Genomic DNA, 24,860 nt, shown 5'->3' with positions numbered 1-24,860 from the left:
GTAGAATGTCTAGTATATTGTGTATTTTTTTCTCGGGATGGGACGAACATTCGATTGTTTTAAAAGGAAATAATTTATATTCTACATAATGTTTAGTTTTTCGCCATGTATAGTAAAATATCTGAGAAATAATTCGCTTCGTTAAATGTTAGACAGCTTTAACAGTCTTAAAAGTTGATAATTTTCTAATAATTTAGATTAAAAACATTCAAATATCAAGTAACCAAAAGCTGAACCTACACTTATACGTGCCTACTACAAATACTATGTAATAGTTCTTATCCCTGGAAAGCTCTGTGAAAAATCTATCTAAGACAAATAATTATCTAAGCTAATGATAAGAAAACTATAAGAAACTTTCTGATTGCATAGTTTTAAAAAAAAAATCGATGTTAAGGTATTTCGCAATATTTGTTTAAGGACAACAGCATTATAAGATGTTTATAAAGTTTCTTCACACCGTAGGCTATCCCATGATTCAACAATTATCATTAAATCCTACAAATTGTATCAATTGGTCGATAAATATTGTATAAGAAAGGTTTAGAATAACATCCCTGACCTATTTCATTCATTTAAAATGTTAAGTTTCTTTAGAAAAACGGACATATTAAATCAACATCAATCAAACTCTAAATACATATTTGTGTTGTAATGCGCTACGCATTTTCATACGATTCTACAGATCTAATAGCTAAAAATTTACTCAGGCGATCAATTCGCCCTTCCTGTTCATGCTTTTTGCGCAGATGACGTGTTTGCGAAGGGTTTGAAAATACGTCGCGTGCTTTTTGAAGAACAGATGATTTAATCGAAGAACACGTGCAGGTCATTTCGAAATAAGAACTTCATTGGTTAGCCTGTTAATGTCAATAAATGAAATTTACAAAACAACAAGCTAGGTGTCCCGCTAAAATAGAAAACGTCATTTTCCCGTGTTGGGCTGAAAAAGGCGTGTGCTTACTATTTAACTGTATAAACCGGAAATCAAACGATTTATATATATCTAATGGAAACAAAATTCTTGCTTTGAAATAATGATTGCTTTATCCCACTTATTTAAAGTTGCATAATGATTTTTTGTGACTGCAAAGACACCAAAGTTTAAAAGTTCGGACATATTGATATTACAGTTTACAATATCGAATATGCGAATGAGGAGAAACGATTTTCGAATATTATTTCCCGATTCGTTCCGAACACTACAATTTTTAAACACAACAAGGCATATTCCGTCGGCGTTTTTCGTCACTACTTTGACAAGCTCTAGTTTACCCATTTATGCCTAGCGTCTAGAAAAAAGGCCTTGGCAAACAGCGTAGAGCCAGATGAGACGCCGCATGATGCGGCGTCTCATCAGGGTCTGCGCTGTTTGCTTAAAGGAATTTCTCTAAGAAATATTCTAAATATAGAAATAAATATACTAGACATCCCTAATTTTGGAAATAAATTGCTTCAATTTAGGAGGATGGGATAGTCCACTAGGCATAAATGGGTCAAGCCTTCATAGAAGTATCCGCGTGCAATCGCATTATTGTTTGTTGTAGTGGACAACTGGAAATATCAACCCATGTATTGATGCAAAACGAACAGACTGCAACATTTGAGCTTTATTGTGATGAAGTATAAATGTTACGCAAAACATAAAGTGATATGTATAAATTTGGTCTCATCGATTGTCGAAAGACAGATGTTTGAAATAAATTTAATTTAATTGAAACATTGGAAAATTGTTACCAAGAAAAAAGATTATGAAATTTAAACAGTGAGCATTAACATGAACGCAGGATCAACTTTGTTTTACCATTATTTTTCTACATGAATGTGAACAAATGGGAACTGGTTGAAAATTAAAATTGTATATTATATAGTTGTTTCAAAATTTGCTATTTAAAAAAAAAGCTCGTAATAAATAAAAAAGTTCAGACTGAAAAAATAAAAATGTAAAAGTTCAATTTTAAAATATAATTGAAAACACCCTGTGTTACCAATGAACATCTAATGGTCAATTACTAAATTCCACACACATGGGCTCTCTTAGTTGAACAAATAGCAAACACAGCTTAATAAATAGCATGCACAGTTTACCAAAAATTATCTAAGTTAACTTAACAGCATAAACCCATGAGCATTGGCGGATTCACAGACGTACTTTGCATTTTAAATGCAATGTATATGCTGTAGCCAGTGATTTTGTCTACTTTCAGTGTCTTTTTCGTCCATTTTGCTCAGAAACAAGGGCCATTGTAAAAACAAAAGTGTACCATACAATAATGTATATTTAGTTAAAAAGTCAGTTACCAACATAAATCGTTTAAAGAAGTCGGGGTTGAAGACAAAAAGAAGTTTTACAAAATGTGTTTTTATTTATAATACAAAAGTGTGTGGCTACATGAAAAATACACAACAAAATACTACAGTCCAAGAGACAGCTTTATCCCTCGAAGAGATTAAATGGTGGTGACATTGAGTTTGGGCCAGTGTTATCGACTGGTGACTGCTGGACATCTTCTTGACGTTGAGCAAGTGTTATTTCGTAATGCCTTTTACACATTTGATAAATAAGCTTAACATTGTGACCAAAATTCATGAAAACCCACCAATATTAAATTGTATATGCAGCAAAAAATGGTAGCTAAAAACCTTTCTCACAAATCTTGATCTGGACCTTGAACCGGCATGACAAACTCACGCCATCTGACAATTGTCAAAATAACCTAAACCTTGACCCTGCATGACAAACTCATGCCATCTGATCATTGTCAAAGTAACCTAACCCTTGACCTTGAACTGGCATGACAAACTCATGCCATCTGACCATTTTCTAAATAACCTAACCCTTGACCTGAAACCGGCATGACAAACTCATGCCATCTGACCATTTTCTAAATAACCTAACCCTTGACCTGAAACCGGCATGACAAACTCATGCCATCTGACCATTGTCTAAATTACCTAACCCTTGACCTTAAATCGGCATGACAAACTCATGCCATCTGACCATTTTCTAAATAACCTAACCCTTGACCTTGAACCGGCATGACAAACTCATGCCATCTGACCATTTTCTAAATAACCTAACCCTTGACCTTGAACTGGCATGACAAACTCATGCCATCTGACCATTGTCTAAATAATCTAACCCCTGGAACCGGCATGACAAACTCATGCCATCTGACCGTTGTCTAAAAAATAATTTAACTCTTTACCTCGAACCGGCATGACAAACTCATGCCATCTGACCATTGTCTAAATAATCTAACCCTTGACCTGGAACCGGCATGACAAACTCATGCCATCTGACCATTGTCTTAAAAACCTAACCATTGACTTTGAACCGGCATGACAAACTCATGCCATCTGACCATTGTCTAAATAACGTTAACATTTAGGCAGGGTTCCATTAAAAATTCTCCAGAGGGCATAGCAGATATGGAGCAGAAATGGAGACTCAAAGTGGACATAAACCTTGAGCGGGCATGACCGATTTATGCGTTTTGCACATCTCTGGCACCTCAACGACCTAAACACTGTAGCAAAGTTGTCTGAAAATCCTTTTATGGAATAGGAGATGTGGATTGGACACGAAAACAGAGGTGCACATTTTAGACCTTACACTATCACATTGACATTGGGCAAGCGTTCCTGGCTCATACCTACTGAACATCTTCTTAATGACCTTAACAATGTTAAGGGCAGACGGAATAAAGGCATTCCTATAATAACCCCATCAGCTTTGCAACGGAGAATTAATAAAAGAAACGAAAATATTATAAACGTACACACAAAATAACTGTAAAATTATATTATTTACATAGAGTATGGAACATTACACAAATGGAAAACAAATGTATAGTTATATAGATTATACAAAATAGTAATTACATGATTTACGATTGATACCAATGCATGAAGCGAAGATGATTTTTACAATGCTACGAAAAAACAATAGACCTTATTGATTATGTGCAAGTTATCAGGTTAAAACAAAACAAGAGGGCCATGATGGCCCTGAATCGCTCACCTGACTAACCAAATACAATCCCAACCCAGATTTCATCAAGATAAACATTCTGACCAAATTTCATAAAGATTAGATGAAAAACTGTGACCTCTATTGCCTACACAAGGTTTTTCTATTATTTGACCTAGTGACCTAGTTTTTGACCACAGGTGACCCAAATACAATACCAACCCAGATTTCATGAAGATAAACATTCTGACCAAATTTCATAAAGATTGGATGAAAACTGTGACCTCTACTGTTTACACAAAGAAAATGTTGACGGACACATGCACACACATACCGACCCCGGACATCACACGATCACATAACCTCACCATGTCACTTCGTGACAGGTGAGCTAAAAATAATGCAAACAATTTTACTAGTAATTGTAAATAAGTTTCAATTATAAGCATTCAAATTTAATCTATATTTAAATACATAGATATGTTTACAAAAATACAGTGACGATAACATGCTAAGTTATACAACAGTACAGTTATATTCTTCAAATCTAATAATATTTCAAACACAACAATTTGGTAATATAACATGGCACTAAATACTTAAGAAATATGTAAACATTGTCTGGTTGTATGGGTTTCTAAGTGTTGGGTAGAGGTATGTAATGGAGTTCATAATCTGTTAAAACTTTGTAACTAAACGATGTATTACACATAATTGCTCTTTTGTTTTGCTTCATAGTTAATAATTACCATATCAAACTGCAATATCAACTGCTATAACTTGGAAAGGAATCGCTTTTCAGCGTTAAAGGGTGATAGTATATATGGCAATTAAATTATAGTGTGGAACAAAAGCAGCGCTTTTTAAATTTAGAATGTTCATTCAATAAAAACCCAAGTAATAGAATACATTTTGCTTTCTTTTACGGTGATTATTAATTAAAAATACTGTAACATGTGACTTTGACATCAAGTGTAGGATATACTGCTAGTTTAGGTCAGATAAATTATTAAACTTTTTATTTGCATGTTACCATAATACAATAGTTTATCAGTGACAAGAAGTTCAAAAATACATGTTTTTGTTATAACGCATGACTAGACATCTTCCATATTATGCAATAGACAGGTTTTTTCATAATTTAATTGATTTTATGCATTAAAAAGCCCAACATGCTTCTTGTCAAACATTATGTCTCGTCCAAACTTAAAGTCAGATCAACACAATTAAACACAATGTACCAGTAGTTATATTAAGTTTCTTTAATGCAGACTAACTTACACCTTTCCTACTTTCCATAATGACTTGAGAAATGAAGTGTTTAACAAAGTTGGAGTTTCATCCTGCACAAAAACAATGGGGTGCAACTACAGTACAGTGTGGTCTGTAAAGCAATAACATGTATATAGTTAATATTGTCAATAGCCCGCGTGAAAGTTGCCTCCCCAGAAAACTATATCAATAACAAATTATCTACAAATCAACTTCTAAAAAACATTTTTTTAAGTTCTGATAACAAGTTTGAACTTGTCTAAAAGAAGTGAAAATATAATAGAATATTGTTCTTAAGTTATCCAACTCAATATTATTTATAAATTTATTATATATTAAGAAAGCAGTATATGTCACTGCAAAATTTTGATTACTAAACTAGTATTTGAATCTTTATTGAGATTGTTCAGGCTTGTTAGGGTATTTTGTTTCTGGACATGTAACAATAAAAGATACTAGTAGCTGTCTTAATGCATAGCCTGAACCTAGTACCAAATATAAGACAAATAAAATATATGCTGCCAAAAAATGATTATGATGAACAATCTCTAGGTAGTAAAAGTTTTACATTACAGGAATGACTGTTTATGAAACGTATAAAAGGTGTTTGATAAGGAAATACAATTTAAACAAGAGATGTGTTCGTCAGAAACACAATGCCCGCTATTGCGCCGCTTTGAAATAAAATTTCAATATATCATTTGGCAGGTTTAGAAATTATCTCCCTTTTAAAGCTTATTACTTCCCTTGGATTGTATTTTTTTTACTTTTGACCTTGAGAGATGACCTTGACCTTTCACCACTCAAAATGTGCAGCTTCATGAGATAAACATGCATGCCAAATATCAAGTTGCTATATTCAATATTGCAAAAATTATGGCCAATGTAAAGTTTTCGAAGGGACACACAGACAGACAGACAGACAATCAGACAGACAGACAGACAAACGGACTAACAGTTTAACTGCTATATGCCACCCTACCGGGGGCATAAAAACCTGAAATAACTACTAACAACAGACACCACATTTCTTTTAAGGATACCAAATAAAGGAGCTATGAGACTATCTAAACAACAGACAAAGTCCTTCATTTAAGGATCATTTACTTCTATGATTGTTTTTTTACATGGGGTTGCAAAGACTTGACAATATCAAATAGTTTCAGACAAAAACTGGCAAATGTTAGTTTTTTGTTTTTTTTAGTTTATCTGATTTTCTTTGCGGCTTTCAAATGTTTTTTTCAATTATATCGACAGCTTTATACAAATTCATACACTTATGCCAGTAACTGAAAAACTACCTCTTGAATCTGAGGTAGCGGGGAAATGGCAGTAGAAAGGATAATGTGGCCAATCTTTACACCAGTTTTGTGGCAGGGCACAGGATTGAACTTGCCATTCTCTGATTTGTAGTCCAGCATTCTACAAACTAAGCTAACCTATATGCTAGAAAATAATGGCATTAGAGTATTAAAATTAACAGTTATGTAGATCTATAATTATTTTTTAGAAGACAGAGGGCTATAAATACAAATATCACAACACTATCACATGCAACTGTCATGTATTGTTTTCTAGACCTAATCACAATCCAATAACTAATACATGTACATACTTCTAAGATATACTCACTAATATTACTATGCACAAAAACAACTCATTTGTATTGAAGGAAACAGTATCATCAGATTTAACTGCAAGATAATATGAAAAGTTGTTCACAATTGTGTATTTACATCAATTAAAGCAACTATTTGTACATTGAGCTAAGATGAATGAATCAAACTGATCTTAAGACAGATCATAAAGAACCAGCATGGAATTATGAAATTCAATCAATTTATGAGTATGATTTTTGAACATATTTCATAAAACTGAAATAATTTTTCACCTCTTTGTTGCTGTTCACGGGTACCATTAACAACTTCATAGCATACATGTAACAAGAGCACCGCATAACGGGTGCCACGCTCGGCTGCGGGTGCAGTTTTTAATAAATGAAAGCTTGTCAGAATTTATTTTTTTTAGGTCACAATGACCTTGACCTTTGACCTAGTGACCCAAAAATGGGTGTGGCATGTAGAACGCATCAAGGTGCAGCTACATGTGAAGTTTCAAAGTTGTAGGTTGAAGCACTTTGATTTCAGAGCCAATGTTCAAAACCTTAACATAATGTAAAGGTTTTAGCACAACGCGGACGTAGGATGACGAGCTGGCTATGACAATACCTCGGGTTTTCTCTGAAAACAGCCGAGCTAAAAATTGGATAAAGGATAGAAAAAGATAACTTTCTCAATTACTTGTTTGTCAAATGTATATACATAAAAATCCATCAACAATTTAGTGTTTATTTTCATTTTATGTCAGAAAGAGGCCCTAGCTAATTGATTTGGGGAAGAATTATCATTTTAATAGCTAATTTGGGAATGAAAAAGGTGGTGTTAGTTTTCATTTAGGGCAAAACTGTATGCTTTTAACGAAAGTTTTCAATGGGAAGAGGCCTTTAATCAGCCCATGGCCTCTTTTATATAAGGTGAAATATCCCTGCAATTATTATTTGATTCAAACTTTAAATTCTCCCAGAATGATAACATTTTTTTTTTAAGAATGTATGACATGAAGTATTATGACAATTTCACATAAAAGGGCATAGTCACAAAACACTGGAATGAAAACACTGAACTGGCATCAAAGATAATGCATGGGTTCTAGAAAAATTGCAGTAAACAACTTTTTGTAAGGTATTCAAAAAATGTAAAAAAGGTTAAACAAGGGACAAAATTGTCACAAAACCAGGTTTTCATTGTGAAAAAAAAATATGATAAAGGGAGAAAACTCAAACTGAACTTTTGAAATGACCAAAAAAAATTAACCCCCTTTGTAAGTTTTTTTTTTTTTTTAAATCTATTTTTAGTCGTGGCGACCTTGACATTGGAGATATTGACGTGATTCTTTCGTGGGACACACCGTCCCATGATGGTGAACAAATGTGCCAAATGATTTTAAAATCTCACAATGAATGACATAGTTATGGCCAGGACAAGCTCATTTATGGCCATTTTTGACCTGTGAACTCAAAGTGTGACCTTGACCTTGGAGATATCGACGTAATTATTTCGCGCGACACACCGTCCAATGATGGTGAACAAATGTGCCAAATGATTTTAAAATCTGACGATGAACGACATAGTTATGGCTCGGACAAGCTCATTTATGGCCATTTTTGACCTTTGAACTCAAAGTGTGACCTTGACCTTGGAGATATCGACGTAATTATTTCTCGCGACACACCGTCCAATGATGGTGAACAAATGTGCCAAATGATTTTAAAATCTGACAATGAACGACATAGTTATGGCCCGGACAAGCTTATTCCGCCAGCCCGCCAGCCCGCCAGCCAGCCAGCCCGCCAGCCAGCCAGCCAGCCAGCCCGCCCGCATTCGCCAATCTAATAACCAGTTTTTTCCTTCGGAAAACCTGGTTAAAAACAATAAGGCTCTACATAATTGCAACAAACTACTTATATGTTTTCTCGAAAGATAAAAAATTATGTATATATATATATATATATATATATATATATATATATATATATAAAGGTTCAAAAATAATTATGAACATTGCACATTTATACAATACTTTCTGCTTTACTATTACTACTTCCACTTCCACTGCTGTGTTGAGATTTCTGAGTTGGCTGCAATTTTGATGTTGGCCCTGCCCTTAAGTCTGTATTTTCATTACTCTTTGCCCTCGTGTAAGCATTTTCATACTCTGGATTACTGCTGACGTGTCTGATGGGCTGCTGTATGGGTCCTGGCGGGACAGGATAGTTGTAAAACTGCTGGTTTCCATAGTAAGGGTTTCCAGGGGGGTTACCATATGCTGGATTGTTTGTGAACACAGAGCTTGCCACTGATCCAGTCTCAGCAAACTCATCCCTCGCTTTTTGTCCATCGGTCATCTCACACAACATTTCCCAGTTAGATTTGTTCCTCTGTTTGGGAACATGCACAGGCACGTTAACCATTGTCTGAGGTGGGTACTGGGTTGCTGGGTAACTTGGTGGTGGATACATGGGATATGGTGGTTGCATAGTAACCCCTGGTTGCCCCGGGTAACCAGTCGGCTGCATGCCTGGAGCTGCAGGATAGCCTACTGGCACTTGCTGGGGCTGAAATCTTTCCATTCCTGGGTTGTACAGATTGAGGTTAGGATCCGCTAAATTCCCCTGAGAAGCACTTTTAGGCAAATCATCAAGTATAGTGTTAGCGCTTGTTGATTTGCGGGGTTTAGGTTTTGGTTTGGGTTTCACCATATCCACTTCATCCTCCTCAGTATCGAGGGCATTCACACTCTTAGCACGCTTAGTCTTGCGGTTCTTAGTCTCCTTTTTCTCTTTGTCAGTAATCACATTATTATTGTCTTCAACTATTTTTTTGTCTTTCTCTGTAACCACCTTATCTTTCTCTTTTATCTGATCAGTGGACTTCGATCGCAGTTTAGCCTCTTTCGGATCTTTCTTTGTAGTCTGTGTACCTGAACTACTTACATTCCTTGACCTTTTCTTTTTCTTAGTAAAAAATAACTTATTCTCTACACTCACTGCTACAGCGTCCCCAGTCTGAGTTGCAGTCTCTCTCAATGTCTGTGTGGCAATCTCCTTTCCCTTTCGTCTGCCAAGGTCGTTGTCTGAGCGATACATCCTCTCTTTATCCATCCGACTCAGTGGTTTCACATAGCCATCGTCAGAGTCTTCCTCGTCGGAGAACTTGCCCACCGAGATGTCGTCGCGGTAACTCACGTATGACCCGGTCGAACCTTTCCGCCGTCTGCGCCGGTCATACAGCGACGATCGAGAGGAGTATAGGGACGACTTTGAGCTGGCTCTTTGAAGTTCTGTAAATGGTAAGATAATGGTGACATGGTGTGTTAATCAAGTTTTGAACATAATGACCAGTGTAATGGTCAAGAAAAAGATGTATATTAAATACTGTGTTCTTTGTAATTTGAGAAATAAATGTGATTACTAGACAATAGATGTTAAATTTAGACAAGGGACAAAATTGTCACAAAACCAGGTTTTCATTGTGAAAAAAAATCTGATAAAGGGAGACAACTCAAAATGAACTTTTGAAATGAACAAACAAAATTAACCCCCTTTGTAAGTTTGTTTTAAAATAAATCTATTTTTAGTCGTGGCGACCTTGACATTGGAGATATTGACGTGATTCTTTCGTGCGACACACCGTCCCATGATGGTGAACAAATGTGCCAAATGATTTTAAAATCTCATAATGAATGATATAGTTATAGCCCAGACAAGCTCATTTATGGCTATTTTTTACCTTCGTACTCAAAGTGTGACCTTGACCTTGGAGATATTGACGTAATTTTTTCGCGCGACACACCGTCTAATGATGGTTAACAAATGTGCCAAATGATTTTAAAATCTTACAATGAACGACAAAGTTATGGCCCGGACAAGCTTGTTCCGCCCGCCCGCCAGCCCGCCCGCATTCGCCAATCTAATAACCAGTTTTTTCCTTCGGAAAACCTGGTTAAAAAGCAACAGGTGTGGGGAATATACTTATTTGTAATGGGAAACAACTGGTTCAAATTGTTTATTATCAATTGGTTTAATAACTCAGTCTTAAAGCATTGACAAATTGTACAATGCGCCAAACATAACCATCCAATGAATTAATCTTTTCAAGAAAGGCGAACACTCAAAAATAAGCATATAAGAACACATTTTACAACATTTAAATAGTGAAATTGAACGCAATCAATCTCAATGCAAATTTTGCATTCCTCTAGATCAGGATTCTTAAATGTTTATTTCAACTACAAGCAGACAGTAATATACCAACATAAGAAATTGTAGAGAGCGAATATTGAGCAGTGACATACGTGGAAGTGATTCCAGGTCTTCCATGGATCCAAAGCTGCTCAATGGTGTTGTGGGACGCTGGTCCAACCTGTCAGCACTTCGACCTCTACGATGGCTGAACCCACGACCTGAGCATAAACATGTACTTAAATTTTGTATACAAACATTGAAAGAATACTTTTGGTTTTGTTATTTTGGGTATTTGTATACTCTTAAGTTAAAAATGTGAAAACATGACAGCTATCTAGAACTAAAAAACCACATAACCACGTACATGTACACGTTTAATTTAAAAGCACAATTTAAAAAAAAAGCCTAAAAAAAGAAGAACTACATTCAAGAAGAATTATATATTTTTTTAAGGTTATCATACCTGAGCCTTTGCCAGGACGTGGAGATTTTCGACCTTTCCCCTTGCTGTATCGTCCCGCCCCCATCTTCTCAAAAGGTTCACGCGGCTCTCTGTTTTGTTCCACAGTCCTGTCCTTCTGATTCCTGGGCCTCTCTGACTCCCCGTCTGTCGACTGCAGCCGGTCTTTAGCAAGGCCCCGCTGACTGAGCACAGGATCTGGGTCAAGATAACTTGACACTGATTGTGTTTGTTGTTTCTTTCCCTTAGCAGTCCTGTCCGGCCTTAAACCATGCTTAGTGTCTGGTTTACGCTTCTCGTTTGCATTGTTTTTCACACTGATTGGCACAATTTCGCTTGATGAAGAAGATGTACTGTTGTCATGGAGAACTTTGATATTTGGGTCCTGACCGTCCTTTGGCAGTCCCCTCTCAATCTGTGCCACTTCCTCATCTGACATGGACAGGGGCCGAGGGGCGCGCTGAATCCCTGCAGTTTTAGGCTTCCTTCCTTTGGGAGATTTTGGAACTGCTGGAAGACTTGGCTTGGCTGCTGTGGTGTTACTCGCAGGAGGCCTTGGGGCCTCGCCCAGCTTTTCAAAGGAAGATGATGATGAAATCCTTTTTGCTCTTTCTTCAGCGTCACGCTCGGTAGAGCTGAATGTATTCTGAAACTTTGGATTGCTTTTTAAAGCTCCTAACAGAGGGTTTTTAGGTCGTACCTCCACATCAATGCCCCGTTCCTGAGATCCAAACACGTCCCTATTTTCCTCACTGGAAGACCCCCGTCTACCATTCGGAATGTCCAGTTTAGGGGCTGGGGGTGCCGGTGGGATCACAAACGCACTCCCATTTTTAGTGTTCTCACCATTTCCTGCTGTATTTTCCCTATTGAACCTACTCTTAAACTCCCTCTTGGGTGCCCGCAAATCTTTGTTCTCTTCACTGCTGTCGGACGAGTGAGCAAGAAGCTTCTTCTTGGAGAATGGTGAACCATTTAGACTCTCGTTTGTGTAACCAACACTTGCACTGTTATTAAGTTCATCATTATCGACGTTCTTCTTGTTTGACTCATAAAGATAGGGACTCTTTGACGACCCACGGGCTTTGTATTTGCGGAAGCAGCACACACCTATACAGGACGCTATAAAGATGAGCCCGAATATGGAGCCCACCAGGCCAGCTATGAGACCCACTGATGCAGGGTTGGAATCAGAGGCTGGAGGGAACCTGTCCCCTATAAGACACAACACACACAATCATAGGTCATGAAATAAGTTGCGATATAGAATATATAAAACACATACTTATTATTAGCTGCTATCTATATGTTAAAAATAGTTTGTAATAGAAATATTAACTATAGATTTGCACTGGTATTGTCAGCCAATTGTATTAATACCATCGGAACAAAATGTATTGAAGTTATAATTTTTATTTTCTAAGCATCCAGTCACTATAAAAAACAAAGAAGATTCATTTTCATTTCTTTTTGAATAGTTTAAAATGTCTTTCTCTTACATTATTTAAATATGCATGTGCCATCTGCCTCCCGGCAGTTTACACCACTTTTCCAGGTTTTATTTTTTTGTATTTAAAGATTGGAAGACAAACAAGAAAATCAAGCCCCCAGATTTATATAGCATGTGACCTACTTGGCACCGGTATCACATTGAGGGTGAAGCTATAGGCAGTGGACTGGTCCCGTCTGCTCAGTGTGATTCCCACAGTACGACCAATGGAGAAATACGAACTAGGGGTGTCTCCACATTTATACTCTTGCTGAAAAAACAATAACAAAACATTACTTTAAATTAAAGAACTAACCTTCATTTTATCATTATCATTTCTTGTTTCTTCCAGACACCCCTAAACTAATTTAAAGAATCTGTGCAGTATATTGTTTATGGCATACATTGTTTAAATATAATATTGTTTTATGAAAATTGGTTTCTTGTAATTAATTATCAATATGCTCTATATGAAAAAATGTATGCAAACAAGAATATCAGTGAAACTGATGGATGCTCTTTGTCAATGTACAAATGTATGTGATAATAAACACCTAAAAATATCTATTATTAGCCTCTGTGCCTTGACCCAGTGACCTCAAACCTCATCAAAAGGTAGAGGTCCATGCAAGGTACCTAAATGCCAAATATGAAAGCGATTGGTTAAGTATTGAAGGCGCTATGAGAAACAGTAGCAAAAGAGTGACGGAAATATCTATTATTAGCCTTAGTGACCTTGACCAGAGTAACCTCAAACCTCATCAAAAGGTAGAGGTCCATGCAAGGTACCTACATGCCAAATATGAAAGAGATCGGTTAAGTATTGAAGGTGCTATGAGAAACTGTAACAAAAGAGTGACGGAAAAATCTATTATCAGCCTCAGTGACCTTGACCCCAGTGACCTCAAACCTCATCAAAAGGTAGAGGTCCATGCAAGGTACCTACATGCCAAATATGAAAGAGATCGGTTTAGTATTGGAGGTGCTATGAGAAACTGTAACAAAAGAGTGACGAATACTTTTTTTATTATTAGCCTCAGTGACCTGGACCCCAGTGACCTCAAACCTCATCAAAATGTAGAGGTCCATGCAAGGTACCTACATGCCAAATATGAAAGAGATCGGTTAAGTATTGAAGGTGCTATGAGAAACTGTAACAAAAGTGTAACAGAAGAATCTATTATTAGCCTCAGTGACCTTGACCCCAGTGACCTCAAACCTCATCAAAAGGTAGAGGTCCATGCAAGGTACCTACATGCCAAATATGAAAGAGATCGGTTAAGTATTGAAGGTGCTATGAGAAAGTGTAACAAAAGTGTGACCGAAGTAAGGAAGGAAGGACAAACTGGCAGCTATATGCTCCGCCGAAATTTTATTTCGGGGAGCATAAAAATCAGGGTCAGATATTTCTACTTTGTTTTTGGAGTTAAAACAATGTGGAGACCGAGTAATTTGATACATACTCATGTATAAAACATGTACATATAATTCATTAACAAGAGCACCGCCTTGCGGGTGCAGACTGCTCATCTATTTTCTTGTTAAAGGTGAAGGGACTCTCATTTTCAATCACAAAGGAGGGAGGGGTGGAGTGAAGAGGGGTGTATAGCGTGGGGGTGTGGACATTTATTACATTATCTTCCAAAAATGTGAAAAAAATGCAAAAAAAAAATTCGGGGGGGGGGGGGGGGGGAGTGGGGGTGGGGATTCTTGGGTGCGATGGTTGGATGGTATTTCAAACATAAAATAATAAAAATAAATATTTGTGTTTTTTAACCGTTTCAAAAAATAAATAAAATTGGGGGGGGGGGGGTGAGGTGGGGGGGGGGGGGGGGGTAGTAGAGTGTGAGGGTGTGGTGGTAATTTGTGAGATGATCTTAAAAAAAAATTAAAAAAAAATAAAAAAAATAGGGGGGGTGATTCGGGTGGGGGACGGGGGTGGCGGGGTATTCTTGGGTGCGATGGTAGGACGGTATTTCAAACATAAAATAATAAAAATAAATAGTTGTGTTGGGGGGGGGGGGGGGGGTTGGGGGGTTGGGGGTAAAGTGTGAGGGTGTGGTGGTCATTTGTGAGATGATCTTAAAAAAAAGGGGGGGATTCGGGGGGAGCACGGGGAATGGTTTGGGTGGAGTCTATTGTGGTATGTCAGGTAAGAGTAGTTTTGTCAAAGTATCAATCAAATCTAATCATAAATAAAGAAGTTATGGCAATTTTAGCAAAATTTAATAATTTGACCTTGACAGTCAAGGTCATTCAAAGGTCATGGTAAAATTCAACTTGCCAGGTACAGTAACCTCATGATAGCATGAAAGTATTTGAAATTTGAAAGCAATAGCCTTGATACTTAAGAAGTAAAATGGATCGAAAAACAAAATTTAACCATATATTCAAAGTTACTAAGTCAAAAAAGGGCCATAATTCTGTAAAAATGACATCCAGAGTTATGCAACTTGTCCTTTTAATGTACCCTTATGATAGTTTGCGAGTGTTCCAAGTATGAAAGCAATATCTATGATACTTTAGGGGTAAAGTGGACCAAAACACAAAACTTAACCAAATTTTCAATTTTCTAAGTATAAAGGGCCCATAATTCCGTCCAAATGCCAGTCAGAGTTACATAACTTTGCCTGCACAGTCCCCTTATGATAGTTTATAAGTGTTGCAAGTATGAAAGCAATAGCTTTGATACTGTAGGACTAAAGTGGACCTAAACACAAAACTTAACCAAATTTTCAATTTTCTAAGTATAAAAAGGGCACATAATTCTGTCAAAATGCCAGTCAGAGTTACATTACTTTGCCTGCACAGTCCCCTTATGATAGTTAGTAAGTGTTGCAAGTATGAAAGCAATAGCTTTGATACTTAAGGAATAAAATGGACCTAAACACAAAACTTAACCAAAATTTTCAATTTTCTAAGTATAAAAAGGGCACATTATTCTGTCAAAATGCACGCCAGAGCTATCTAACTTTGCCTGCCAAGTCCCCTAATGATAGTTAGTAAGTGTACCCAGTTTGAATGCAATAGCATTGATACTTTCTAAAAAAAGTGGACCTAAACGCAAAACTTAACCAAAATTTTCAATTTTCTAAGTATAAAAAGGGCTGATAATTCAGTCAAAATGCACACCAGAGTTATCTAACTTTGCCTGCCCAGTCCCCTCATGATAGTTAGTAAGTGTACCAAGTTTGAATGCAATAGCATTGATACTTTCTGAGAAAAGTGGACCTAAACGCAAAACTTAACCGGACGCCGACGCCAAGGTGATGACAATAGCTCATATTTTTTTTTCAAAAAATAGATGAGCTAAAAATCAATTGCAACAAAGAAGGGATCAAGGCGGTAATCTTCCCCTCAATACCATCATGGTGCTAGTGTTGTCAAATGCGAGTATTGGGGTGTAGGTTACCGTAAGGGTGCAAGACTTACAAAGCTGCCGCCTCCGGAGAGCTGCAGGAAGACCTGACAGCTCTGGATGTTGAAGGATGGGAACTCCACCCGTAGGGTAGCATCTGTAGTGGCAGCCATGAAGTTCATAGTGCAGCTGCCCTGAACAACAAATGGGAGCAAATGTTAAACAGTGAATTGCTCAAAAACTTCTCATACTATAGGGGTTTAAATATAGTTCACATTCTGATAAATTTTAAGTGTTCAAAATGTTATTGCAAACTTTTTTTAACATTCCTTCTTATTTTAATTTTATTACTTTTATTTTATTTACTTTTATAAACAGCTTTACTTTAACCCTTTTCCCCATAAGAAGCGAAGTGAAAATGGCTTTTGCAACCAGCATAAAACTAGAACAGCTTGCAAGAAACTCGCAGTCTGTTCAGGTTTTAAGCTGTTTGCTGCTAATCAGTGCTGTTTGCTGCTAATCAGTATCTAATGGTTGGAAATGAAGCCTTTAAACTTGAATCTAGTAAGAAAAGTATTAAAATTAAATTAAAAATAAATTTCTTAGGGAATACAAATGAGTGAAAATACGTATCTAAGTGGTAAAGAGTAAAATGTAAGGTTTTTGAACACAAGGCAATACAAGTATCACAGCTTATGCATACAAGCAATATTAAGAAATGACCATACTGCGCTTATGAATAAAACTGTTAACTAACTACAAACATACACATTGATTGTTACAAGCATATAAAGCACTTTTTATTAAAAGTAACTGTGTTTGTTCTCCAATAATTTTTACAGTTTTTTTTTTAAACTGTGTTTAATGCATACATGGACAAAGCTGTTTTTTTAATGCATACATACATACAGTTTCGTGGTAAAATCATTCTAAATGATTCACTTATATTTGCAAGTCTTTATTTTATTCATAATTAATCAAAATAATAAATACAATATTTAAAACTGAATATAAAGCATTGTTTGAATAACACAGATTATTCCAAAATTATTGTTTTATTCCAATTTCACAAATTAAAACCCTTCAAAGTAAAGATCAATTGCATTTATGTGTTTGATTTTACCTGCTGTGGATTTCCGCTGCCAGTTTTTGCGTAAATGTTCACAATTACCCCATCTGCAATAGTTTCAGTACCGATTTTCCCGCAGTCCTGAGTATTATCCATGTAATCTACAACACGAAAAGGAATCATCATGAATCAAGATCACACAAGTTGTTTTATCTATCGGTGTGTTTCAAGGATTTACAGGGTTTGAAACTTCTTGCATTAAATGTACATGTATTTCTTTTTTTCGTTTCTTTCTATATACACAACTTGGATACAACACTGGTTAAAGAAACAATAACATACAACATTTCTATCAGGGCTTACTCTGCCATTTGCTTTATAGGCAAATGGCTACAAATTGACATATTTGGCTATAGAAAATTCTATTTGGCTACAACTTTTTCATCATTAAAACTTATAACATAGCCAACTAGAAATGGCGCGGCAGAGGCCGACGCGTATCCCCACGCCGAATGTTTGACCTAGGTGTGCCCCAGGGTTGGTAATGGGGCCATGCATAGCTGAGATTGACCGTATTGTCATAAGAGAAGTTCATCATCAATTAGAAGTGAATTGGTGTAGAAATGAAGAAGTTATAGTAAAAGGCAATTTTGGGTGGGTGTGACATATGTGGGCAGGGCGCCCCAGGGTTGGTAATGGGGCCATGCATAGTTGAGATTGACCGTATTGTCATAAGAGAGGTTCAGTATCAATTTGAAGTGAATCGGTGTAGAAATGAAGAAATTATAGTAAAAGGCAATTTTGGGTGGGTGTGGTCTATGTGGGCGGGGCGCCCCAGGGTTGGTAATGGGGCCATGCATAGTTGAGATTGACTGTATTGTCATAAGAGAAGTTCAATATCAATTTGAAGTGAATCGGTGTAGAAATGAAGAAATTATAGTAAAGGCAATTTTGGGTGGGTGTGGTCTATGTGGGCGGGGCCCCAGGGTTGGTTATGGGAACATGCATAGTTGAGATTGACCCTAATGTCATAAGAGAAGTTCAGTATCAATTTGAAGTGAATCCGTGTAGAAATGAAAAAATTATAGTAAATGGAATTTTTTGGTGGGTGTGGCCTATGTGGGCGGGCGCCCCAGGGTTGGGATTGGGGCCATGCATAGTTGAGATTGACCCTAATGTCATAACAAAAGTTCAGTATCAATTTGAAGTGAATCCGTGTAGAAATGAAAAAATTATAGTAAATGGAAATTTTTGGTGGGTGTGGCCTATGTGGGCGGGGCGCCCCAGGGTTGGGAATGGGGCCATGCATGGTTGAGATTGACCGTATTGTCATAGGTGAGGTCCAGTATCAATTTGAAGTGAATCGGTGTAGAAATAAAGAAGTAAATGTAAAATAACCTAAAAAAATGAGTGATAATTTCTGACGCGGCCCCACCCCAACCCCTATAACTTTTGACCCAGGGGTCAGATCAAAATTCCAAATAGTGCAGGGTCGCACATATGCTCATAGCTACCATGTGTGTAAATTTCAAGGTTCTAGTGCTTTTAGTGTAGGAGGAGATAGTGGCCAGGACGGACGGACAGACGGACAGACGGACGGACAGACGGACGGACGGCGGAGATCACCACAATATCCCCACCTTTTTTTCAAAAAGCGTGGGGATAAAAATAGAAGAATTTGCCATAGCAAGGCATTTTGGCTTAAGAAATTTTGAGCCAGGGTAAGCCCTGTCTATTTATTACAACTCCACCATTTGGATGTGTCTTCTAAAACCTCACAACTATTAAGAGCAATTATGTGGTGTATGTGGTGTATGTGGTATACTAAACCTTCTTTTTAAGCCTACATAACTGCCAACAATATACCCACTATATTTGTCACAGACATCACAAAAATGTTGACATACAAAATAAACAAAAAGATGATGATTGCCGGTTTAAAACACCATAATTATATCTTCTGCAAAGAAAAGCTCTTACAATCCTTCTTCTGACCCAAGGTGACTATTGGTATCACCATGACAACTGCCACCCAGACCAACATCTTGGATATCATCTTTCACTTCGTGGTTTTCAGTTAACTCTTTTTACATTTTTTTGTTTTCTAAAACAAACAATAGAGATCTTATCCAAGCTATATATGGACATACTGTTATATTTACAAGGTTTAGTACAAATTGTAATTTTAAGTTATAGCTGAACCTTGTTGTCTCTAACTCTCTTAAGTTGAAGTTATGGATATATTGAAGTGGGAAGTTACATGTACATGTATTCTTGACTGTACCCCTTCTTATTTGCTTTACATGTTATGTTATTTGTTTAACCTAAAGTGTGGACATTAAGTATTGTTCAAAGATGTGCAGATTTCTTAACTCAGTCTGTTACACTTTAAACATATTTACAACAGGTTTCTCTGATTTAACAAAGAATGTTTACTTCTTTGAATCAATTATTAGTTTCTTCTCATTTTAAGTACATTTTCCTATTGTACATCATAATGCCTAAAAACAATGTATAATGAATTTGATATAAATGCTATAAATTTTGTAAAAAGAATAAGTTAAACTAAGGATATCGCAGTCATTTGTGAGCTCCCTTCGATTTTAAGATCTGGAAGTTCAGATCTAATTTTACATTTGGGATTGTCTCAAAAACTATTGAATAAATTCATTAAGAACAATTTTATTTAAAAACATATTAGTACAATTTAATGTCAATTTTCAATGAAAAACAATGAAATTTATTCTGTGTAAGGTTGATCTTATAGATGAAGTATACATTTTATATAAATTATTTCAGAAAATGCTAAAATTGGCATTTTACCTGTATTAATATTATATCAAAATTATGGAGATAACATAATAAACAATTAAATGGGATAATAAATGATATGCATGTAGGACTATCAATAAGCATAAAAGTCATTCATAAGCAAATATTGAGTCCACTTTGTACAGCACTTACCAGATATATTATATCGCTATGATTGAAAATATTCCCAGTTTTGGCAAGTCTAGTCTTAAGTAAATTAGGTAGGAGTGCTGAGAAAGAATCAGGTTACTCAAAGATATATTAAATGAAGCTTAAGGTACAGGATGGACATTTAATAATTTCATTTACATTAGATGTCTCATTTCTTATAGACTAGTCTATCAAATTGAGTGTAGGACATTAGCAGTGATTTTTTTACCTGCGAGTCCTGCGTCCTGGACTCACAAAAACCTCTGGGGATGCAAAGTTTCCAATTATGTGAGTCCCAAAAATGCATTGAAATTTCTCAAAAAATAATCGTTTAATATTTGGACTCATTCGTTCGATTCGGGGACTCATAGATTTGCAAATCATCGAGTCCCAGAACTCAGATGAGAAAATTTGTAAAAATACCACTGCATTAGCCCTCTCGTACATAAGCCACTAGGACAATAGCCCCTAGGACAAAAGCCCCTTAGGACATTTGCCCTTTTGGACAAAAGCCCCTTAGGACGTTAGAATTGGTAACGACTTGCCCCAGAACGACTCGCCCGGCCCCCATGTTTTATAACGATTTTGCCCACCTATATAACGACTCGCCCCACTTATATAACTACTCGCCCCATCATAGCTTATATGGACAAATTTTTTTTTATTTGTTAATAGCCTAGTATCTTTGATTCAATTAATTTCGATTTTATTGTGTTTAAACAAAAACGAAACATTCAAAAGTGGGTGGGTACGGAAAAATATCTCCAAGTATCATGCTTTTCCGTCCCCATTTTTAATTTGAACTAGAAATGGCGCGGCAGAGGCCGACGCGTATCCCCACGCCGCATGTTTGACCCAAGGGCGCCCCAGGGTTGATCATGGGGCCATGCATAGTTGAGATTGACTGTATTGTCATAAGAGAAGTTCAGTATCAATTAGAAGTGAATGGGTGTAAAAATAAAGAAGTTATAGTAAAAGGCAATTTTGGGAGGGTGTGGCCTATGTGGGCGGGGTGCCCCAGGGTTGGTAATGGGGCCATGCATAGTTGAGATTGACCGTATTGTCATAAGAGAGGTTCAGTATCAATTTGAAGTGAATCAGTGTATTAATGAAGAAATTATAGTAAAAGGCAATTTTGGGCGGGTGTGGTCTATGTGGGCGTGGCGCCCCAGGGTTGGCAACGGGGCCATGCATAGTTGAGTTTGACCGTTTTGTCATAAGAGAGGTTCAGTATCAATTTGAAGTGAATCAGTGTAGAAATGAAGAAGTTAATGTAAAATAACCTAAATTTTTTTTATAGTAAATGGATTTTTTTGGTGGGTGTGGCCTATGTGGGCGGGCGCCCCAGGGTTGGGATTGGGGCCATGCATAGTTGAGATTGACCCTAATGTCATAACAAAAGTTCAGTATCAATTTGAAGTGAATCCGTGTAGAAATGAAAAAATTATAGTAAATGGAAATTTTTGGTGGGTGTGGCCTATGTGGGCGGGGCGCCCCAGGGTTGGGAATGGGGCCATGCATGGTTGAGATTGACCGTATTGTCATAGGTGAGGTCCAGTATCAATTTGAAGTGAATCGGTGTAGAAATAAAGAAGTAAATGTAAAATAACCTAAAAAAATGAGTGATAATTTCTGACGTGGCCCCACCCCAACCCCTATAACTTTTGACCCAGGGGTCAGATCAAAATTCCAAATAGTGCACCGTCGCACATATGCTCATAGCTACCATGTGTGTAAATTTCAAGGTTCTAGTGCTTTTAGTGTAGGAGGAGATAGTGGCCAGGACGGACGGACGGACAGACGGACGGACAGACGGACGGACGGACGGCGGAGATCACCACAATATCCCCACCTTTTTTTCAAAAAGCGTGGGGATAATAAATCGTTGAAAATATGTGTGTCGATACTCTTCAAAACTATGGAGTATTAGGAGCCCCATTAGACATAGTTGCAATAATTCAACTCTAAGCTTTATAGCCCAATGGGCTGCCAGAGCGGCCATATAGCAAAAATTATCAAAGGCTCTGGGAGTCCGTTTATATGAACTACATTAGACAGTGACAAAACATAGCTTATGGATGAAAAGCCTGCGACAAAACTATGCATGTGATAATAAAGTTTATTGTTATCAACATTTTAAGATCTGTATATTTACAGAAATAAAAATGAAAAATTTAATGCAACATTAAACATGATTACATATGTAAAGCAAAATTAAATGCAATACTTTAATATTCACCTCCAATAACAACCAGATAATAATACATTAAAAGAAAAGCATATTGAGTGGGTTAATGTTTTCTCTGAAGTAATAACATATTTACAACTTGCATAAGTCTAATATATCTGGCTGGTAACGACTAATTGAGAGGTTAGCCAAAAACAACAACTCACAAACATATAGATTTACGTTAACATTTGAGTACACATAGCAACGTTTCGCAAACGCTTCATCTCTGAAACAAACCGAAGTTTTTTTTCGTAATATAGTTTACAGTAAAAACTGGTCAAAAGAATAAGTTATTAGCACAATATTTCGTGACACGAGTGTTTTCACAAAAAAAACTGTCCTCACCTGAACATTATCCAGGTAAATATAGTCACAAAATGTTTAACACGATTTAATTATTCAAAAAGATTGATACGAAAATATTCCCTTTTATCCAAAGAAAGGGCATTAAACTCACTTTGTCTTTTGTTTATATTCCGATTTTTAGCCTCCGTGCGACGCCATGACAGTCATCCCGTTTGCTTCTAATTTTAGATCAATTACCTGTCAGGTAAATATCTAGTTCATAAATGGAAATGACATTTTTGAATCGGCTTATGCATATTTATATTTTTAATAATTGTCAATTACAAACAGATTTTTTTTAGAAATATAAAAGTTTTATAATTATTTTGTTCTAATGAAGGCGTTAAAGTATTCATAAAAATGTTTGTATAAAGTTATTTTCTTTATTGATTAGATTGCGTGCTTTGTGTGGGTGGCCCAGTTCCCACGAGCGTAGTCAATTCAACTGCATGATAGATTCAATTAATTATTACTTATCTTTTCAGAGAAACATACGGTGGCATAAAGGTAACATAGGCAATATTTTATTTAACAGTCTGTATGACAAGCGCACGTCATAGAGTGGCATAAAGGGGGCATAGGCAATATTTTTTATTTAATAGTCTCTATGACGTGCGCACGCGATAGCTATGACGTGCGCACGTCATAACTGAATTTCCCAGTTTTTCAAACACTTTTCAAACAAATCACATAGTATTTCCATTTTTTGATAATCAATTGCTGATCTGATGCGTATTATCATTGGTCAGCTATGACGTGCACACGTCATTATGACGAGCGCACGCGATAGATATGACGTGCGCACGCGATAGCTATGACGTGCGCACGCGATAGCTATGACGTGCGCACGCGATAGCTATGGCGTGCGCACGCGATAGATATGACGTGCGCACGCCATAGTTATGACGTGCGCACGCGATAGCTATGACGTGCGCACGCGATAGCTATGACGTGCGCCCGCGATAGCTATGACGTGAGCACGCCATAGTTATGACGTGCGCACGTCATAGCCTTGACGTGCGCATGTCATAACTATGACGTGCGCACGTCAAAGAAATAGTTAAATAAAATATTTTCCTATGTCCTCTTTATGCCGCCTTAGAGACATTTTTTCGAATGGATAAAAAAATATATATTGTATACGTTGAAAGTATGTAGTGAACATTTAAATAAAAAAGAAATATATGAAATAGTAAGCTGATGTTATGTTACATGATAAATGTACACACATAGGCGTAGCTAAGTGCCGGACCGTAGTTTTCGGCCTGGGTCCAAATCATATGCCATGAGGGAAAAATAAATTTGAAATGGCACAAACGTGAAATAAATACATTAGGTAAATATGCATATAAGCTTTTTTTCGGCGCTGATATCTATGGCGTGTTTTGATTATGATTTCTTGCGATAATGCTATGCAGCGCGAAATTGGGCTGCGAATAGATCTTTCCTACGTTGTCATGTTTTAGAGAATGACAACTTACATCAACGGTTTACTGTATAACAATTACCGTTGTATATTCGGGTTTGGAAGAAGGTTACCAACGGGTTTAACAGCGCGTCACGTCTGTCTAATACTAGGGACCTGTTTTATAGGTCCCCGTCAATTCTAGAGTAGGTATATAATACTCGATTTCGAATCCAGTCCGAAGAACAGAACATGTGTTATATTATGACTTGCACAATGTACATCGTCAGTATAACAAAACAAACAAAGCACGATTAAGAATATAATAGTATTAACACAGAACAAACTTTATTCTTTCCTGATATATTTCGCCTCACTAGGAAATAATAATATATTGTTTATTGTTATAATAAGAAAATATTAGTTGTAGATTGTTGCGACTTTTCATTGAATAGGAAATTAAGAAGGGATATTAATTAAAGAATATATGGGTAC

The 24,860-nt window shown here is 36.7% G+C and overlaps 1 protein-coding gene and 1 long non-coding RNA gene across 2 annotated transcripts; both read right to left on the bottom strand.

Moving 5' to 3' along the window:
* Positions 1-1,598: 1,598 nt before the first annotated feature.
* Positions 1,599-8,011, bottom strand: LOC127879381 (uncharacterized). The gene is made up of 2 exons (XR_008049039.1): positions 3,210-8,011; positions 1,599-3,089 (listed from the first exon to the last, which is right to left on the bottom strand). It is a non-coding gene; the product is annotated as an uncharacterized LOC127879381 (long non-coding RNA).
* Positions 8,012-8,850: 839 nt separating this feature from the next.
* Positions 8,851-23,137, bottom strand: LOC127879336 (uncharacterized). The gene is made up of 8 exons (XM_052426120.1): positions 23,073-23,137; positions 19,405-19,528; positions 17,479-17,585; positions 16,430-16,549; positions 13,142-13,268; positions 11,512-12,723; positions 11,159-11,266; positions 8,851-10,144 (listed from the first exon to the last, which is right to left on the bottom strand). The coding sequence occupies exons 2-8, from the start codon at positions 19,478-19,480 to the stop codon at positions 8,874-8,876; spliced, it is 3,021 nt and encodes a 1,006-aa protein (XP_052282080.1). The 5' UTR covers positions 19,481-19,528; positions 23,073-23,137; the 3' UTR covers positions 8,851-8,873.
* Between the last annotated feature and the right edge of the window lie 1,723 nt (positions 23,138-24,860).

Source organism: Dreissena polymorpha, chromosome 1, assembly GCF_020536995.1.
Source record: "Dreissena polymorpha isolate Duluth1 chromosome 1, UMN_Dpol_1.0, whole genome shotgun sequence".
NCBI lineage: Eukaryota > Metazoa > Mollusca > Bivalvia > Myida > Dreissenidae > Dreissena > Dreissena polymorpha.
This window is presented reverse-complemented; position numbering and strand designations above follow the sequence as displayed.

Coding starts and splice junctions, on each gene's coding strand:
- LOC127879336 (XM_052426120.1), bottom strand. CDS start 19,480: ATGATATCCAAGATGTTGGTCTGGGTGGCAGTTGTCATGGTGATACCA. Junction 16,550..17,478: donor GCAGCGGAAATCCACAGCAG/GTAAAATCAAAC, acceptor TTTGTTGTTCAG/GGCAGCTGCACTATGAACTT. Junction 12,724..13,141: donor CAATGTGATACCGGTGCCAA/GTAGGTCACATG, acceptor TGTGTCTTATAG/GGGACAGGTTCCCTCCAGCC.